The sequence below is a fragment of the Helicoverpa armigera genome, chromosome 27, assembly GCF_030705265.1.
Source record: "Helicoverpa armigera isolate CAAS_96S chromosome 27, ASM3070526v1, whole genome shotgun sequence".
NCBI classification, from domain to species: Eukaryota; Metazoa; Arthropoda; class Insecta; order Lepidoptera; family Noctuidae; genus Helicoverpa; species Helicoverpa armigera.
This window is the reverse complement of record NC_087146.1, coordinates 6,121,463-6,136,312: the sequence shown is the minus strand read 5'-3', so window position 1 is coordinate 6,136,312 and position 14,850 is coordinate 6,121,463. Positions and strand designations below refer to the sequence as shown.

General features: G+C 39.2%; 1 protein-coding gene across 5 annotated transcripts in view; it reads left to right on the top strand.

Moving 5' to 3' along the window:
- The window catches only part of LOC110374885 (mucin-17), a 57,007-nt gene that overhangs the window by 40,963 nt on the left and 1,194 nt on the right, over positions 1-14,850 (top strand). For all 5 annotated transcript variants that reach the window (XM_064041976.1, XM_064041977.1, XM_064041978.1 and 2 more), the window contains 13 exons: positions 365-1,282; positions 1,775-2,056; positions 2,607-2,819; positions 3,169-3,975; positions 4,624-4,938; positions 5,257-5,619; positions 5,894-6,169; positions 6,730-7,002; positions 7,627-8,406; positions 8,776-9,573; positions 11,553-12,341; positions 12,870-13,508; positions 14,150-14,425. In XM_064041976.1, the coding sequence (XP_063898046.1) occupies positions 365-1,282; positions 1,775-2,056; positions 2,607-2,819; positions 3,169-3,975; positions 4,624-4,938; positions 5,257-5,619; positions 5,894-6,169; positions 6,730-7,002; positions 7,627-8,406; positions 8,776-9,573; positions 11,553-12,341; positions 12,870-13,508; positions 14,150-14,425 (6,729 nt within the window). The remainder of the gene's footprint in view (positions 1-364; positions 1,283-1,774; positions 2,057-2,606; positions 2,820-3,168; positions 3,976-4,623; positions 4,939-5,256; positions 5,620-5,893; positions 6,170-6,729; positions 7,003-7,626; positions 8,407-8,775; positions 9,574-11,552; positions 12,342-12,869; positions 13,509-14,149; positions 14,426-14,850) is intronic.

Genomic DNA, 14,850 nt, shown 5'->3' with positions numbered 1-14,850 from the left:
TTCAGTCTTCACTAATATTATAAATGTCAATATTTCATATGGAGTGACTGTCTATCCGACCTCCACAACGCAGCTTGCTTGTAACACGACACAAATTGGTAGCCAATGACTGACTTTCTAACTTCTCTCACGCTAAAACTAATATTTATGAAACTTTAAAAAATATACATACGTCATATGCAACGTTCTTAATTTTTTTGATCCGACTAACAGAGAAAAATCTATTAATTTACACCCATATTCATCTTTTTCATCAAACGCATTATCTGTCAAGCCTTTTCCCAACTATGGTTGGCTTCTAGACACACTACCTATTTAACATATATGTAATACTATGTATGTACAAAAAAACTTACATTTTTAGGGTTGTATCGAAATAGCCCCCGGTGGCTGCACTCTCGGATCTGGCACAACGATTGGTAACACTGAAACAACTTCAGAATCCTCATCAACAACGTCAGAAAGTTCTGAACTTACATCAACAACTGCACAGAATACGGAGACAACGACTTCGGCATACGATACCACCACAATAGCAGGTTCTTCAACAACGTCTGACAATTCTGAGGAGACTACTGAATTTTCATCAACAACACAAAATGTTGACACAACAACTTCAGACAATGTTGCAACAACTACGCTAGCTTCAACAACATCTGACAATTCTGAAACCACTACAATTGCTTCATCAATGACTTCAGAAAGTTCTGATACGACCGCAGAACCTTCATCAACAACACAAAATGTTGATACAACTACTACAGACATTGTTGGCACAACTACAGAAGGTTCATTAACGACGTCAGAAAGTGTTGACACAACAACGTCTGGCAATTTAGACACAACTACAGAAGCTTTGTCAACAACGTCAGAAGGTTCTGACACAACAACAGAACTTTCATCAACAACTTCAGACAGTGTTGGCACAACTACAGAAGCTTTATCAACGTCAGAAAGTTCAGACACAACAACAGACCTTTCATCAACAACACAAAATGTTGACACGACAACGTCAGAAGTTATAAGCACAACAACATCAGACAATTCCGATTCAACAGCAGACCCTACATCAACAACTTCTGACACATCAGACACTACAACAACAACAACAACAGTTGTTGATGACATAGAAACAACGTCAGAACCTTACGATCCTTGTCCTATTGGCGTGTTCGGTAATGTACCACACCCAACCGAGTGTAATTTATATTACATGTGTCTGAATGGTGTGCCTGTACAGTTAACTTGTCCGAGTGGATTTGAGTTCGATCCTACAAGCAGGGTAGGTATTTTTTTGTGATATTATAAGTTTTAAAAGTAATTGTGGCTCTTTTCTTATGCTTTTGGGGTAAAAAAATTAAGGGATCAGATCAGATAAGAATTGAATGTATTTTTTTAGGCCACTATGCGTGTCTGACAGTGTAGCTCTTAAATGGTTGAACCTATTTAGATGCGGCTCTTTAGGTAAAAGCTGATGCTCTAGCGATGTTTCTTTTTCATGTTTCATCAAAACCGGATCAGAAGTTTTAAAGTTATAGGCTATTTTATATAGCAGCTAGGTTCATGCATATTGATTTTCAAAACCTTAACTATAACTTAAAACTTTAATAAGACTTGGACTCCATTGAAGTTAATCCCTATTCTAATGAAGGACCAATAAAGTAAAAGAAAGACTAGCCAAAATGAAACTTCAATACACAATTTGATCACTGTTTAAGCTCCAAAAACTAATCATAAGATTTAAAACCTAACACATTTCAACCATCTTTTACAGACATGCGTAGCCATCGCCGAAGGTGGATGCACCCTAGGATCCATCACCACAACTCCTGGCTTGGAAGTCAAGGACCCAGAAGACACGACTCCCAATCACCCAGTCTCCGTAGATCCCACGGATATAACTACAGTAGTGACAGAAGCGCCATTCGTTTGTCCTGCAGGAGTATTCGGCAATGTGGCTCATCCAGAAATTTGTGATGCTTTCTATGTATGTACGGGTAGTTCTGTGATACAGTTGTACTGCAGTGCTGGGTTTGAATTTGATCCGGAGACTAGTGTGAGTATACTATCGCTATATCTTTTGCTAATATTAATTACGAAAAAATAGTTTGTTACATTACCACGGTAAATCTACTGAACCTATTTAAAGGTACGCAGATAGCTTAGAGCTGGAGAAAAAACATAGGCATATGGCTAGGGATGCAGGATACTTATTATATCATCATCATCCTCCGAGCCTTTTCCCAACTATGTTAGGGTCGGCTTCCAGTCTAACCGGATTCAGCTGAGTTCCAGTGCTTTACAAGGAGCGACTGCCCTGCCTGACCTCCTCAACCCAGTTACCCGGGCAACCCAATACCCCTTGGTTAGACTGGTGTCAGGCTTACTGGCAGGATACATATTATACATGTGCCCTATGTGGGCAGTAATTTTCTCGGGACATAGATGGAACGAAAAGTATCCTACATTTTGTTCTGATGCTACATAACTGCCAAGTTTAATGAACATCAATTCATCCATTTGCTTTAGAAGAAGTAAAAAATACACACACCAACTTTCACCTTAACAATTCTTTTAAAATAATTAAACTGTCCTTTTGATTTCAGGTCTGCTTCCCCATAGCCGAAGGTGGTTGTACCCTCGGCTCTGGTACCACCACGATCGTCCCCACTACCACCACGGAAGCACCACTATGCCCCATAGGACAGTGGGGGAATATACCCCACCCGGAGCTTTGTAACTCATTCTATACGTGTGTCGGGGGCACCGCTATTCAATTGTTCTGTAGTGATGGGTTTGAATATGATCCGGAGTTGAGGGTGAGTTTGGACATAATATAGTTTTTATTTATTTTCTAAACACATGCACTATCTTAAGATAAACACACAAAATAACACTAAAAATAAAGTCATGGTGAAACTGAAAATAAGAAAGAGCCAAGAGTCTGATAAGTAATAGTTTTTATATTGTGTCTGCCGCGACTGGTGGCGTTCAAAACAAAGCCTAAAAAAAAGCTACCTACATAAATTATTTGCAACTCATTTACCTTTACTGTTTAGCTTTTTACAACTATTCTTTTTTCCGTCTCACATTACATAGGCAAAAGTGTTATTAAAGTAGTTTTAAAAATTACAAAATTATAACACTTTCAACTCTTTCGAATTTCAGACCTGTGTAGCCATAGCTGAAGGAGGATGTACTCTAGGATCACAAACAACATCAACTACTGAAACAACACCATCTGATTCAACAACAACAGAAAGTTCTGAAACATCAACAGACAGTGATCAAGTTTCTGACGAAGATTCTGACGATCTGACTCCTGGTGATGCAGTCACTACTCAACGTCCTGATAACTCTAAAGAAGATTCTGATGAAATAACAACTACTACTGAAGCAGGGACTACTGAATGGGGGACTACTGAATCATCAACTACTGAATTAGTTAATGAAACTACTATATTTGACTACGATTCAATTAATATGACTGAATCATCAACTACACTATCAACTACCGATTCTACTGAAAGCACTACCTCATATCTAACAACGGAGTCATCAACAACTGTTGATGATCTAACTACAGAAGCTGATTTAACAACTACCGTTGCATCTACAGAATATCCTGAATCAACGACTGATAGCACAACTGATTACAGTTCTACATCTACTACGCTAGATTATACAGATACTACATTAGATTACACAGATACTACAGAAGATTACAATACTACTACAGAAGATTACACTACTACTACAGAAGAGTATAATACTACTACAGAATCGTCTACAGTAACAGATGCAACGACAACAACAGAAGGTTCAGATGCAACAACTGTTGCACCTATATGTCCCATGGGTGTGTTCGGTAATGTGCCGAATCCAGAGAGATGTGATGGGTATTATATGTGTAGTGGAGGTTTAGCTATACCGTTGTTCTGTCCTGAAGGATTTGAATATGACCCTGAAGCAAGGGTAAGTTTAGTGACGGCAAATTCTATTTTAATAGGTTCTTTAACTTAGAGGTTTAGATATCTTCTGCCTTGATGCCCTTTTGTTAGGTACTTTGATTTAAGATCTTTAGACATCATCTGACTAAGCTTTTCCCAACTATGTTGGGGTTAACTTCCAGTATATTCTTGCAGCTACATATACAAGTGTTTTACATAGCTCACCTGCCTATGAGACCTACTCAAAACTTTTATTGGGTGGCACGATATCTTTTTAGAAGACTGTCTAGGTTCTGATTCCCTGTAGTGACTGTCCATGATGTTGACAATCAATTCTATGGCTTTAAGTGCTTGAAAGTGAAGAAAAAACTCGCTTTATTATGAATAGCCCACCCACGTAAAGGGGTCTACACACCAAAGCCGCTGACCCGGCGGCACAGCCCGGCGGCACGACTGCCGCGGCATGTGGTGTTCTAGTAATTGTCAAATACTCTATGAAAGCCGGCGGCATGATTGTACAAAATACGGCCGGCGGGTTGGGCCGCCGGGCTGTGCCGCCGGCATCAGCGGCTTTGGTGTGTAGACACCTTAACAATCACGCTAAGTGCTGCTTAACTTTTAATTTACAACTTAAAAAAAGGGAATTAATATTATGTATTTGCTTCTCTTCCAGACCTGTGTATTAATAGCCGAAGGTGGTTGTACTCTTGGACCAAGCACGGAATCCAATACCAATATACCTGATACGACGGAAGAAACAACTTCGTCACCAGTAGAAACAACTTCGGTCCCAGTAGAAACAACTTCGCAAAGTGTAGAAACAACTTCGCAAAGTGTAGACACTACTACAGCGGCTCCAATCTGTCCTGTGGGAGTGTTCGGAAACGTGCCTCATCCAGATAGATGTGATGCCTTCTACACTTGTGCTGGTGGAAATGCAATTCTTTTGGTCTGCAGTCAAGGTCATGAATTTGACCCTGAGACAAGGGTAAGTGGTTAAAACGTTATTTAAGTCCCCATTTTTTTATTTGCAATAGCTTGCTGTTGTTTGTTTGTCATGTGTTATTCTTTTTCTTCATCCTAGTGCTTGTCTCATCTTGTGACGGGGTCCGCTTTCCGTATCCTCTTCTTTGCTCTGTCCTGGAAATCTTCTTTTTCGATTTTGCAGTTTTATATATATTTCTTTACGACACTCATCCATCGTCGTTTTTTATCCGTCACAGTGTAATATATGTTGATTCTAGAATCAAACAGACCTACGAGCTCATTTATAGTAAAATTATGACAATGAATATTGTTGTTTCAGACTTGCGTCGTCATTGCTGAAGGTGGATGCACACTTGGATCAGGTACCACACAAGCTGACACAACTCCAAAGCCAAGCTCAACCACGGAAGCAAGCGAGACGACTTCTACTTCGTCCCCAGTAGAAACAACTTCGGAAAATGTACAGACAACTACGAACAATGTAGAGACAACTACGAACAATGTACAAACAACTACAAACAATGTACAGACAACTACACAAAATGAGGAACCTTTATGTCCACCTAACTTCTGGGGCAATGTGGCTCACCCGGAGATTTGCTCTTCCTTCTATTTGTGCACCAATGGCATGGCTATACAGTTGCATTGTAGTTCTGGATTCGAGTTCGATCCCGTTGCAAGGGTAAGTTATTTCTACAACATACATATAAGGATTTTTTCAAAAATAATTAAATATTGGTAAATAAGGTATCCGTCTGTCTGTCTGTTGCAATTTTACCCCAAAACTGCTGAAATATAAGTAAAATTTAGCACAGAGAGTCAAGTGCCTGAGAAAGGGCGTAGGTTCTTTTTTATATAGGCGCGGTATGTAGTTTCCTTTGTACGTAGGTGGAAAGATCCCCCTTTTCATCATGTGCTTAAAACATGCTATATTTAACTCATCATATCATTTTCAGGAATGTGTAGCAATCGCGGAAGGCGGTTGTACCCTTGGTTCAGCCACAGAAACGACTTCCAACTCACCGACTGCAACTCCGGAATATATTCCTACATCTTCGGAATATGTACCCACAACTACGGAAGACGGGGCAACACCGCCCCCACTATGTCCTGTAGACTACTGGGGCAATGTGGCACACCCAGACATCTGCTCGTCTTTCTATCTGTGCACTAATGGCATAGCTATACAGTTGCATTGTAGCTCTGGATTTGAGTTTGATCCTGTGTCTAAGGTAAGCGAAAAAAGATCTAGAAGTTGAACAAATTATAATAATTGTGTAATTTGAATATGTGCTTTTTATGGTAACACAGCTGAACATACGAAAGTGCGATTTCTTTTGTTAAGAATAAGAATAATTTATTGTTTAGAAATAACATACAATTGTTTTGATTCCTGAAACCCACACTAGGATTCCCTGTGTCGTAAGTTCCAGGCCAGGTCGTTTTCAGTTTTATAATTTACGTGAAATTATAAGTTTCAATTACAATAGACAGACCTGTATTTGCCTTTCACAAAGATTTGAATTAATTTTTGTACATTATCTGAAGGAATAAACAGACTCGTTGGTCTAGTGGTTGCAAAGCCAACTGACGTGCACAGGGTCCTGGGTTTGATTCCCTGAAATATCTTTGTGGGTTTAAAGAAATATATAACCTTATCCTCTACTCTTACCCAGTAGCAGTCTTTACAATTCAACATCAGGACCCTTCAAGCGGATTTGAGAAAACTCTAACACTAGGCCCTGTTATCTGATTAAACCCCTTCACTAAACTAATCCCCCTTTCTTTACAGTCCTGCGTTGAAATCGCACCCGGAGGCTGTACCCTCAGCAACATACCAACCACAACGGGAACAGAACCCACAGCCACCCCAGCGCCTACCACCACCACGACTGCTAAACCCACGACAGAGTACATAAAGACTACCACGAACTTCATGTGTCCTTCAGAGTTTATTGGTAACTTGCCTGACCCTGAAAACTGTAACGGCTTCTACAGTTGTATTGATGGGGTCCCGGTGAAGTTGTACTGCGCTGAAGGATATGAGTTTGATGCTGAAAAACTTGTAAGTATAATTGAAACTACAACCCTGAAGACTAAAGACCTATGACTTAAACCCTTCTTACAAAAATCTCTAATCACCTTCTAAGCAACATTTTAACTAAATACTACTTAAAGCCTTAAGTAATGATTAAAAACATTTACTAACATGTTAAGATATGCTTAAGCAACGTCTATAAGTAAGATTTTCTTAAACAGCCCTTAAGTATTACTTATTATATAATTCACGTCTTGGTTGGTCTTTAAAATTAAAGTCCCAAACACCCAAATAATGAAAAATCACTGAATTTAAAATACTGCTCAAATATCATTATTTCTCTTCAGAAACAGGAATACTTCTAAATATAACTTATTGATGTGTAGATAGAGCAGTACATAACTTTGTGTATTTCGAGACCAGAAATACCTATGTGACTTATTTTACATTTTTACAAATACATATTTAATTTTTCTAGTAAGAACGAAACCTCATGCTTATTTCTAGGATAGAAGTCAGAAATTAATAACAAATTATGCAACAATTAAGACATTATAATCATTATCGGCTAATATACTCGTATAAATGACTATAACTACCTATAAATAACCAACAAGTTCCAATTTTAACATTATCCTATTTCCTTCACAGAGTTGTGTTGTAATTGCTGAAGGAGGCTGTACTCTCGGAAATTCACAAACTCCACCATCAGATGAAAACGTTCAAACAACAGTTTCTGATTCAACAACAACAAATCTACCAACAACACTGCCTTCAGAACCAACAACAGGTGTTGATGAGAATGAAACGCCAGCCCCAGCTGATTCAGAAGAGGTCACTTTTGAACCTACAACTGAAGATATAGTGTCGGAAACTACTGTAAAACCAACAACTACTGAAGGACCAGTTTCTACAGTACCAACAACTGTAACTCCAGGCCCTACGACTTCTGAAGCAGTTGGTACGACTTCAGAAGAACCTATAACTACTACTACTCCGGAAGTTCCTACTACGACTCCTGAAGCGACTAGTATAACTCCAGAAGCAGGCACTACCACTCCGGTAGCCATTACTACCACTCCGGAAGCAGTTACTACTACTCCGGTAGCCATTACTACCACTCCGGAAGCAGTTACTACCACTCCGGGCGTTATTACTACAACTCCGGAACTAATTACTACAACTCCGGAACTAACTACCACTACTCTGGAAGCTATTACTACTACTCCGGAAGCAGTTACTACCACTCCGCAACCAACTACAACTACGGAAGCAGTAGAAACGACTACAGCAAGAGTGATATGTCCTCCGGGAGTATTCGGAACAGTGCCAGACCCTGACAGATGTGATGCCTTCTATAGATGCATGGGGGCAATACCACCGTTGCATCTAACATGCTCTGCTGGATTTGAATATGACCATTCCGTTATGGTAAGTGGTTTTATATTATTTTTTAATCTTCCATGGCTCATAAATAAACTCTGCAGTCATTCTGAATTCAAAATCCTGATTAATTCTAAAAAAATATATATTTCTATTGCAGTAATAATTCTAAATCTTTGCTAATACTTAAAAAATTTGAGTGCATGTTATGGTTACACGCAAAAAGGATTGAACCGGTTTGGATATTTGCCATAGAGATAGTGTAGTATATAACGTTAGAGACGGAGATATACATATTTATTATTCGGATGCGGGATGTGGTTTTCTTAGGACGCAAATAAAATTACGGATTAAATCTACGTAGTTTAAAATATTTTTTCCCCAAGTTACTGGTAATAATACATTATATTTTTACAGAACTGTGTGGCAATAGCCGAAGGAGGTTGTACACTTGGAAATGGTTCTCAAACAGACCCAGATGCAACCACAACTTCCGAACAAACAACCACATCTTCGGAACAACCAACTACAGTATCGGAATTGACAACTTTGACTCCGGATAACCCAACTACAAATGACTCCCCAACAACGATCTCAGAGGACGTTAAGACAACATATGAACCTACAATTGGAGATGTAGTAACAACAACAACGGTTAAACCAACTACAGAAGATCTAACTACTTCTGAATCTGTTACTACAACAGAACTACCAACAAGTCTTACTCCAGAAGCCACTACCACTTCGGAACAGTCACCTACATTACCAGGATTAACAACTCTTCCTTCTGATGAAATAACTGCTACCGAACAAGCTCCAACGACATTAAGTCCAACAACTGTAACTGCAGATGCTACAACTCCCGAAGTAGCGGCTACGACTCCCGAAGCAGCTACTACCACTTCCGAAGCAGCTACTACAACTCCCGAATCAGTTACTTCGACTCCCGAAGTAGCTACTACGACTCTCGAAATAGCTACTACGACTCCCGAAGCAGCTACTACCACTCCGGAACCCATTACTACCACTCCGGATATAACTACTACTACTACGGAAACAGTAGAGACAACTACAGCCCCCGTAATATGTCCTCCCGGAGTATTCGGTACTTTGCCAGACCCTGAGAGGTGTGATAGGTTCTATAGATGCATGGGGGCTGTCCCACCATTGCATCTGACATGCTCAGCTGGATTAGAATATGACCATTCAGCCATGGTAAGTATCTTATAATTCGTGTAAATCTATAAGTTGCATAATTGACAAAATAAACTAAAAAACCTGTATCATAAATAAATGTGTGCGTTCGCGCAGCGGAATGTTGTTGAATTTAAAGATTTTAATTATGCAGATAATTAGTGTAAGACGTCCTATAATTGTGTATGGTAAATAAAAATTTGTGTATGCAGCCATTGTGGAGAAATTCACCAAAAACAGATTCCGCTGGGCGAACGTTGGCGAACGTTGTCCTGGCGGAACTTTTTTTAATCCATGGACTTTAGAAGAAAAGAGATGTGTCCGAAAATTAGTGTGTATTTGTGTATAATTGATTATGTATGAATGAAATCAGTGCATGCATAAACTTCGGAGAAATTCAAGTTTCCGCTACGCGAACGTTTGGCCATTAGCTAGTTTTCATATAAAGCGCTTACATAGAGAGCTGTAGATTTTTACATACGTTGTTTTGAATTTGTTTATATTTGTTTAAAAACAGATTTAGAAAAGTCGTAGGGTTTAAAAAATAAAAATATAAACGTAAAATACACTTATTAGGTCTTAGTTCTTAAAGTATGCAGTTTGGGGTCTAGATTTTCACGTTTACACAAACCTTGTAAGTGTCTCCAACATGTTGCCAAGTATCAATGATGTTCCGTTAGTAATTAAAAAGTTATAGGATATTTTACCATGAACAGATCACTGTTTACAAAGCAGTCGAATATCACGACGTTCTAAAGGAATTGCATGGTAAAATGTATGCTAATAATTAGTTTAATCATTCAACTATTCACTTGCAAAATTTCATGTCATTAAATTCAGTAATTAAAGAAAGACAATTAAAATATCGAAACCCTACATAATCCGACCAAGTTCGGATTGCTACCAAAAAGCGGCCGTGCCATATGTCTAAGCAACGTTCTTAACTTGGAAGGTTAGTATATTTATTAATATGGTACAGTTGCGTACACAAGCGTTAGGAAAAAATAAAACAATTGCATTTCTTGAATGAAAAATATTTTTTAATAATATATGATAGTGGCACTATTATTAAAAAAATATTTACAATCCAGAAATACAATTGTTTTATTTTTTCCTAACGCTTGTGTACGCAACTGTACCATATTAATAAATACTAACCTACCAAGTTAAGAACGTTGCTTAGACAATGACACGGCCGTTTGTAGCTATCCGAACTTGGTCGGATTATGTAGGTTTCGATGCTCCGTCAGTATTATAATTGTCTTTAATTACTGAATTTAATGACATGAAATTTTGCAAGTGAATAGTTGAACGATTAAACTAATTATTGGCATACATTTTACCATGCAATTCCTTTAGAACGTCGTGATATTCGACTGCTTTGTAAACAGTGATCTGTTCATGGTAAAATATCCTATAACTTTTAATTACTAACGGAACATCACTTGGCAACATATTGAGACACTTACGGTGTAAACGTGAAAATCTAGACCCAAACTGCTTTTAAGAACTAAGACCTAATAAGTGTATTTTACGTTTATATTTTTATCATTTAAACCCTACGACTTTTCTAAACCTGTTTTTAAACAAATATAAACAAATTCAAAACAACGTATGTAAAAATCTACAGCTCTCTATGTAAGCGCTTTATATGAAAACTAGCTAATGGTCAAACGTTCGCGTAGCGGAAACTTGAATTTCTCCGAAGTTTATGCATGCACTGATTTCATTCATACATAATCAATTATACACAAATACACACAAATTTTCGGACACATCTCTTTTCTTCTAAAGTCTATGGATTAAAAGTTCCGCCGCCGGCCAACGTTCGCCCAGAATCTGTTTTGGTGAATTTCTCCACAATGGCTGCATACACAAATTTTTATTTACCATACACAATTATAGGACCTCTTACACTAATTATCTGCATAATTAAAATCTTTAAATTCAACAACATTCCGCTGCGCGAACGCACACTAAATAAATTTCTTCTATTACAGGGTTGTGTGGAAATTGCCGAAGGTGGTTGCACGCTAGGAAATAACCCTGCAACCAGACCAGATGAAACAACCACACCTGCAGCGATAACCACGACATCAATCCCTACTACCCTAGAGGATACTACAACTCCGGAAGCCAGCACTTCAACTCAAGAGGCAATACCTACCAATCCGGGACCCATTGCTACAACTGAAGAGGCAGTTTCTACCACTCCAGAAGCAATTACTACCACTCCGGAAGCAATTACTACCACTCCGGTAGCAGTTACTACTCCGGAACCGGTCACTACAACTACGGAAGGCATTACTACCACTCCGGAAGCAATAACTACCACCCCGGAAGCAATTACCACCACTCCGGAATCGATTACTACCACTCCGGAAGCAATCACTACCACTCCGGAAGCAATTACTACCACTCCGATAGCAGTTACTACTCCGGAACCGGTCACTACAACTACGGAAGGCATTACTACCACTCCGGAAGCAATAACTACCACCCCGGAAGCAATTACCACCACTCCGGAATCGATTACTACCACTCCGGAAGCAATCACTACCACTCCGGAAGCAATTACTACCACTCCGATAGCAGTTACTACTCCGCAACCGGTCACTACGACTACGGAAGCAGTAGAAACGACTACAGCTACAGTAATATGTCCTCCGGGAGTATTCGGTACAGTGCCAGACCCTGAGAGGTGTGATAGGTTCTATAGATGCATGGGGGCTGTCCCACCATTGCATCTGACGTGCTCAGCTGGATTAGAATATGACCATTCGGCCATGGTAAGTATCTTATTATACATTTAAGACTAAAAAATATGTTTACAAGATATGTATATAAAAACTAGCTTCCTCCCGCGGCTTCGCCGGCGTAGAGTTTGTTCATATCGCGTTTCCAAGAGAATTCTTCGAAAGTCCTAGATAAAAACTGTCCTATGTTCTTTTACAAAGTCAACTGTAACTCTGTGCCAAATTTTATTAAAATCAGTTCAGTGGTTTAGACGTGAAAGCGTAACAGACAGACAGACAGACAGAGTTACTTTCGCATCTATAATATTAGCAGGGATATCTATGAGAAAGAAACATTTGCATAGAACATAGCTGGTACTAGTTTTTACAGAGTTTGAAAGTTCTAACTCTATTCTGCCTAACTTGGAATACCAATATTTATTTACATAATGATTTAATTAGTTATATTATTTACATTATATAGTTTGTACAATTAAATGTACTAGTATTTTAATTATACAAATTAAGTGCTTATATTTTCTGTTTGAAAACAGATATCTAAACTTGCTTTTTCTATTACAGGGTTGTGTGGAAATAGCTGAAGGTGGTTGTACGCTAGGAAATAACGGTGAAAACAGACCAGACGAAACAACCACAACTCCGGAATTAACTACTACCACTCCGGAACTAACTACTACCACTCCGGAACTGACTACCTCAACTCCGGAGCTCACCACCACAACTCCGAAAATAACTACCACAACTCCGGAATTAACTACCACAACTCCGGAACTAACTACATCCACTCCGGAACTGACTACCACAACTCCGGAAATAACTACCACGACTCCGGAACTAACTACTACCACTCCGGAACTAACTACCTCTACCCCGGAATTAACCACCATCACTCCGGAAGCGACTACCACAACTCCGAAATTAACTACTAACACTCCGGAATTAACTACAACTCCAGAACTAACTACTACCACTCCGGAACTAACTACTACCACTCCGGAAGCGACTACCACAACTCCGGAAGTCACTACCACTCCGGAATTAACTACAACTACGACTGCAGCCCCACAATTATGTCCTCCCGGTGTATTCGGGACTGTCCCGGACCCTGAAAGATGTGATGCCTTCTATCGATGCATGGGAGCGGTGCCGCCATTGCATCTAACTTGTCCAACTGGTTTTGAGTACGATCCGTCAGTGCAGGTAAGGAAATGTAGAAAAATTAATGTATACCTAATTCAAGATGAAATATAAAAAGTCATGTATTCAGAGTACGCTGCAAATCAGCACTTTTTAACCGACTTAAAAAAAAAAGAGGTTCTCAGTTTGACCTGTTTGTATGTATGTATGTTTGTCCGCGATTATATCGCATTTGGTAGAAGTAATTTGGATGCGGTTTTCAGAAATGTATTTGTTACATTCAGGAAAAGGTTTTAGTGCTTTAACTGACTCAAAAAAAGGAGATTCCGAGCTATAAAATGATATTTTCAAACAAAGAAAGTAGAAAAAAAATGTGCGAAAATTAGAACATCATATAAAAATCATATACAAACAACTATGAAACAACTGAAATTGTCCCTTGAAAACTGACAGCTGTCAACTGGTCAAAACATTCGATACTCTTAACTTTATCTCTGCTTTACACATGATGATGTAAATTATAAAAACCTCTGCAAAAACTCCTGTGGTTAAACCACTGAATGGATTAGGTTATTTTTTTACAATTCGCCATAGAATATCATAAGCTACATGCGATAGGTAGGATTTAATGTGATTGCGAACGACATACTCTGTATATGATAAGTCGTGGAACCACACTTACAATAAAATGATTTCTTTCCCAGAATAATTGCGTCCTCATAGCCGAAGGAGGTTGTACTCTTCGGAAATCAGCCCAAGCTTCGTCGTTCCTCAATCAAAATGGGACTTCAGAAACCCTGGATGCTCAGGACATTGATATAGAAGAGTCTACTAAGCTATTGGTAGAGATAATGTGTCCTGTAGGTACTTATGGCAATGTGAAGGACCCGGCTGGATGTGAATCGTACTATTTCTGTGGAGGCGGTACAGTTATGAAGATGTACTGCAGTCAAGGATTTGAATTTGATGATGTTACGAAGGTAAGTTAAGATTGTACCTCATCCTCCGAGCCTTTTCCCCAACGATGTTGGGTCGGCTTCCAGTCTAACCGGATGTAGCTGAGTACCAGTGTGCCACAAGGAGCGACTGCCCTATCTGACCTTCTCAACCCAGTTACCCGGGCAACCCAATACCCCTTGGTTAGACTGGTGTCAGACTTACTGGCTTCTGACTACCCGTAACGACTGCCAAGGATGTTCAATGACAGCAATGACAGCAGTTAAGATTGTACCTCTAGGTCCTAATTTCCATTCTTCTGGAAGTGAGTAGCTGGTAGAACCTATCTGTCGAGCCTTTTACCAACTATGTTGGGGTCGGCTCCCAGTCTAATCGTATGCAGCTGAGTATCAGTGTGCCATATGGAGAGACAGCCTATTTGATCTCTTCAACCCAGTTACCTAGACAA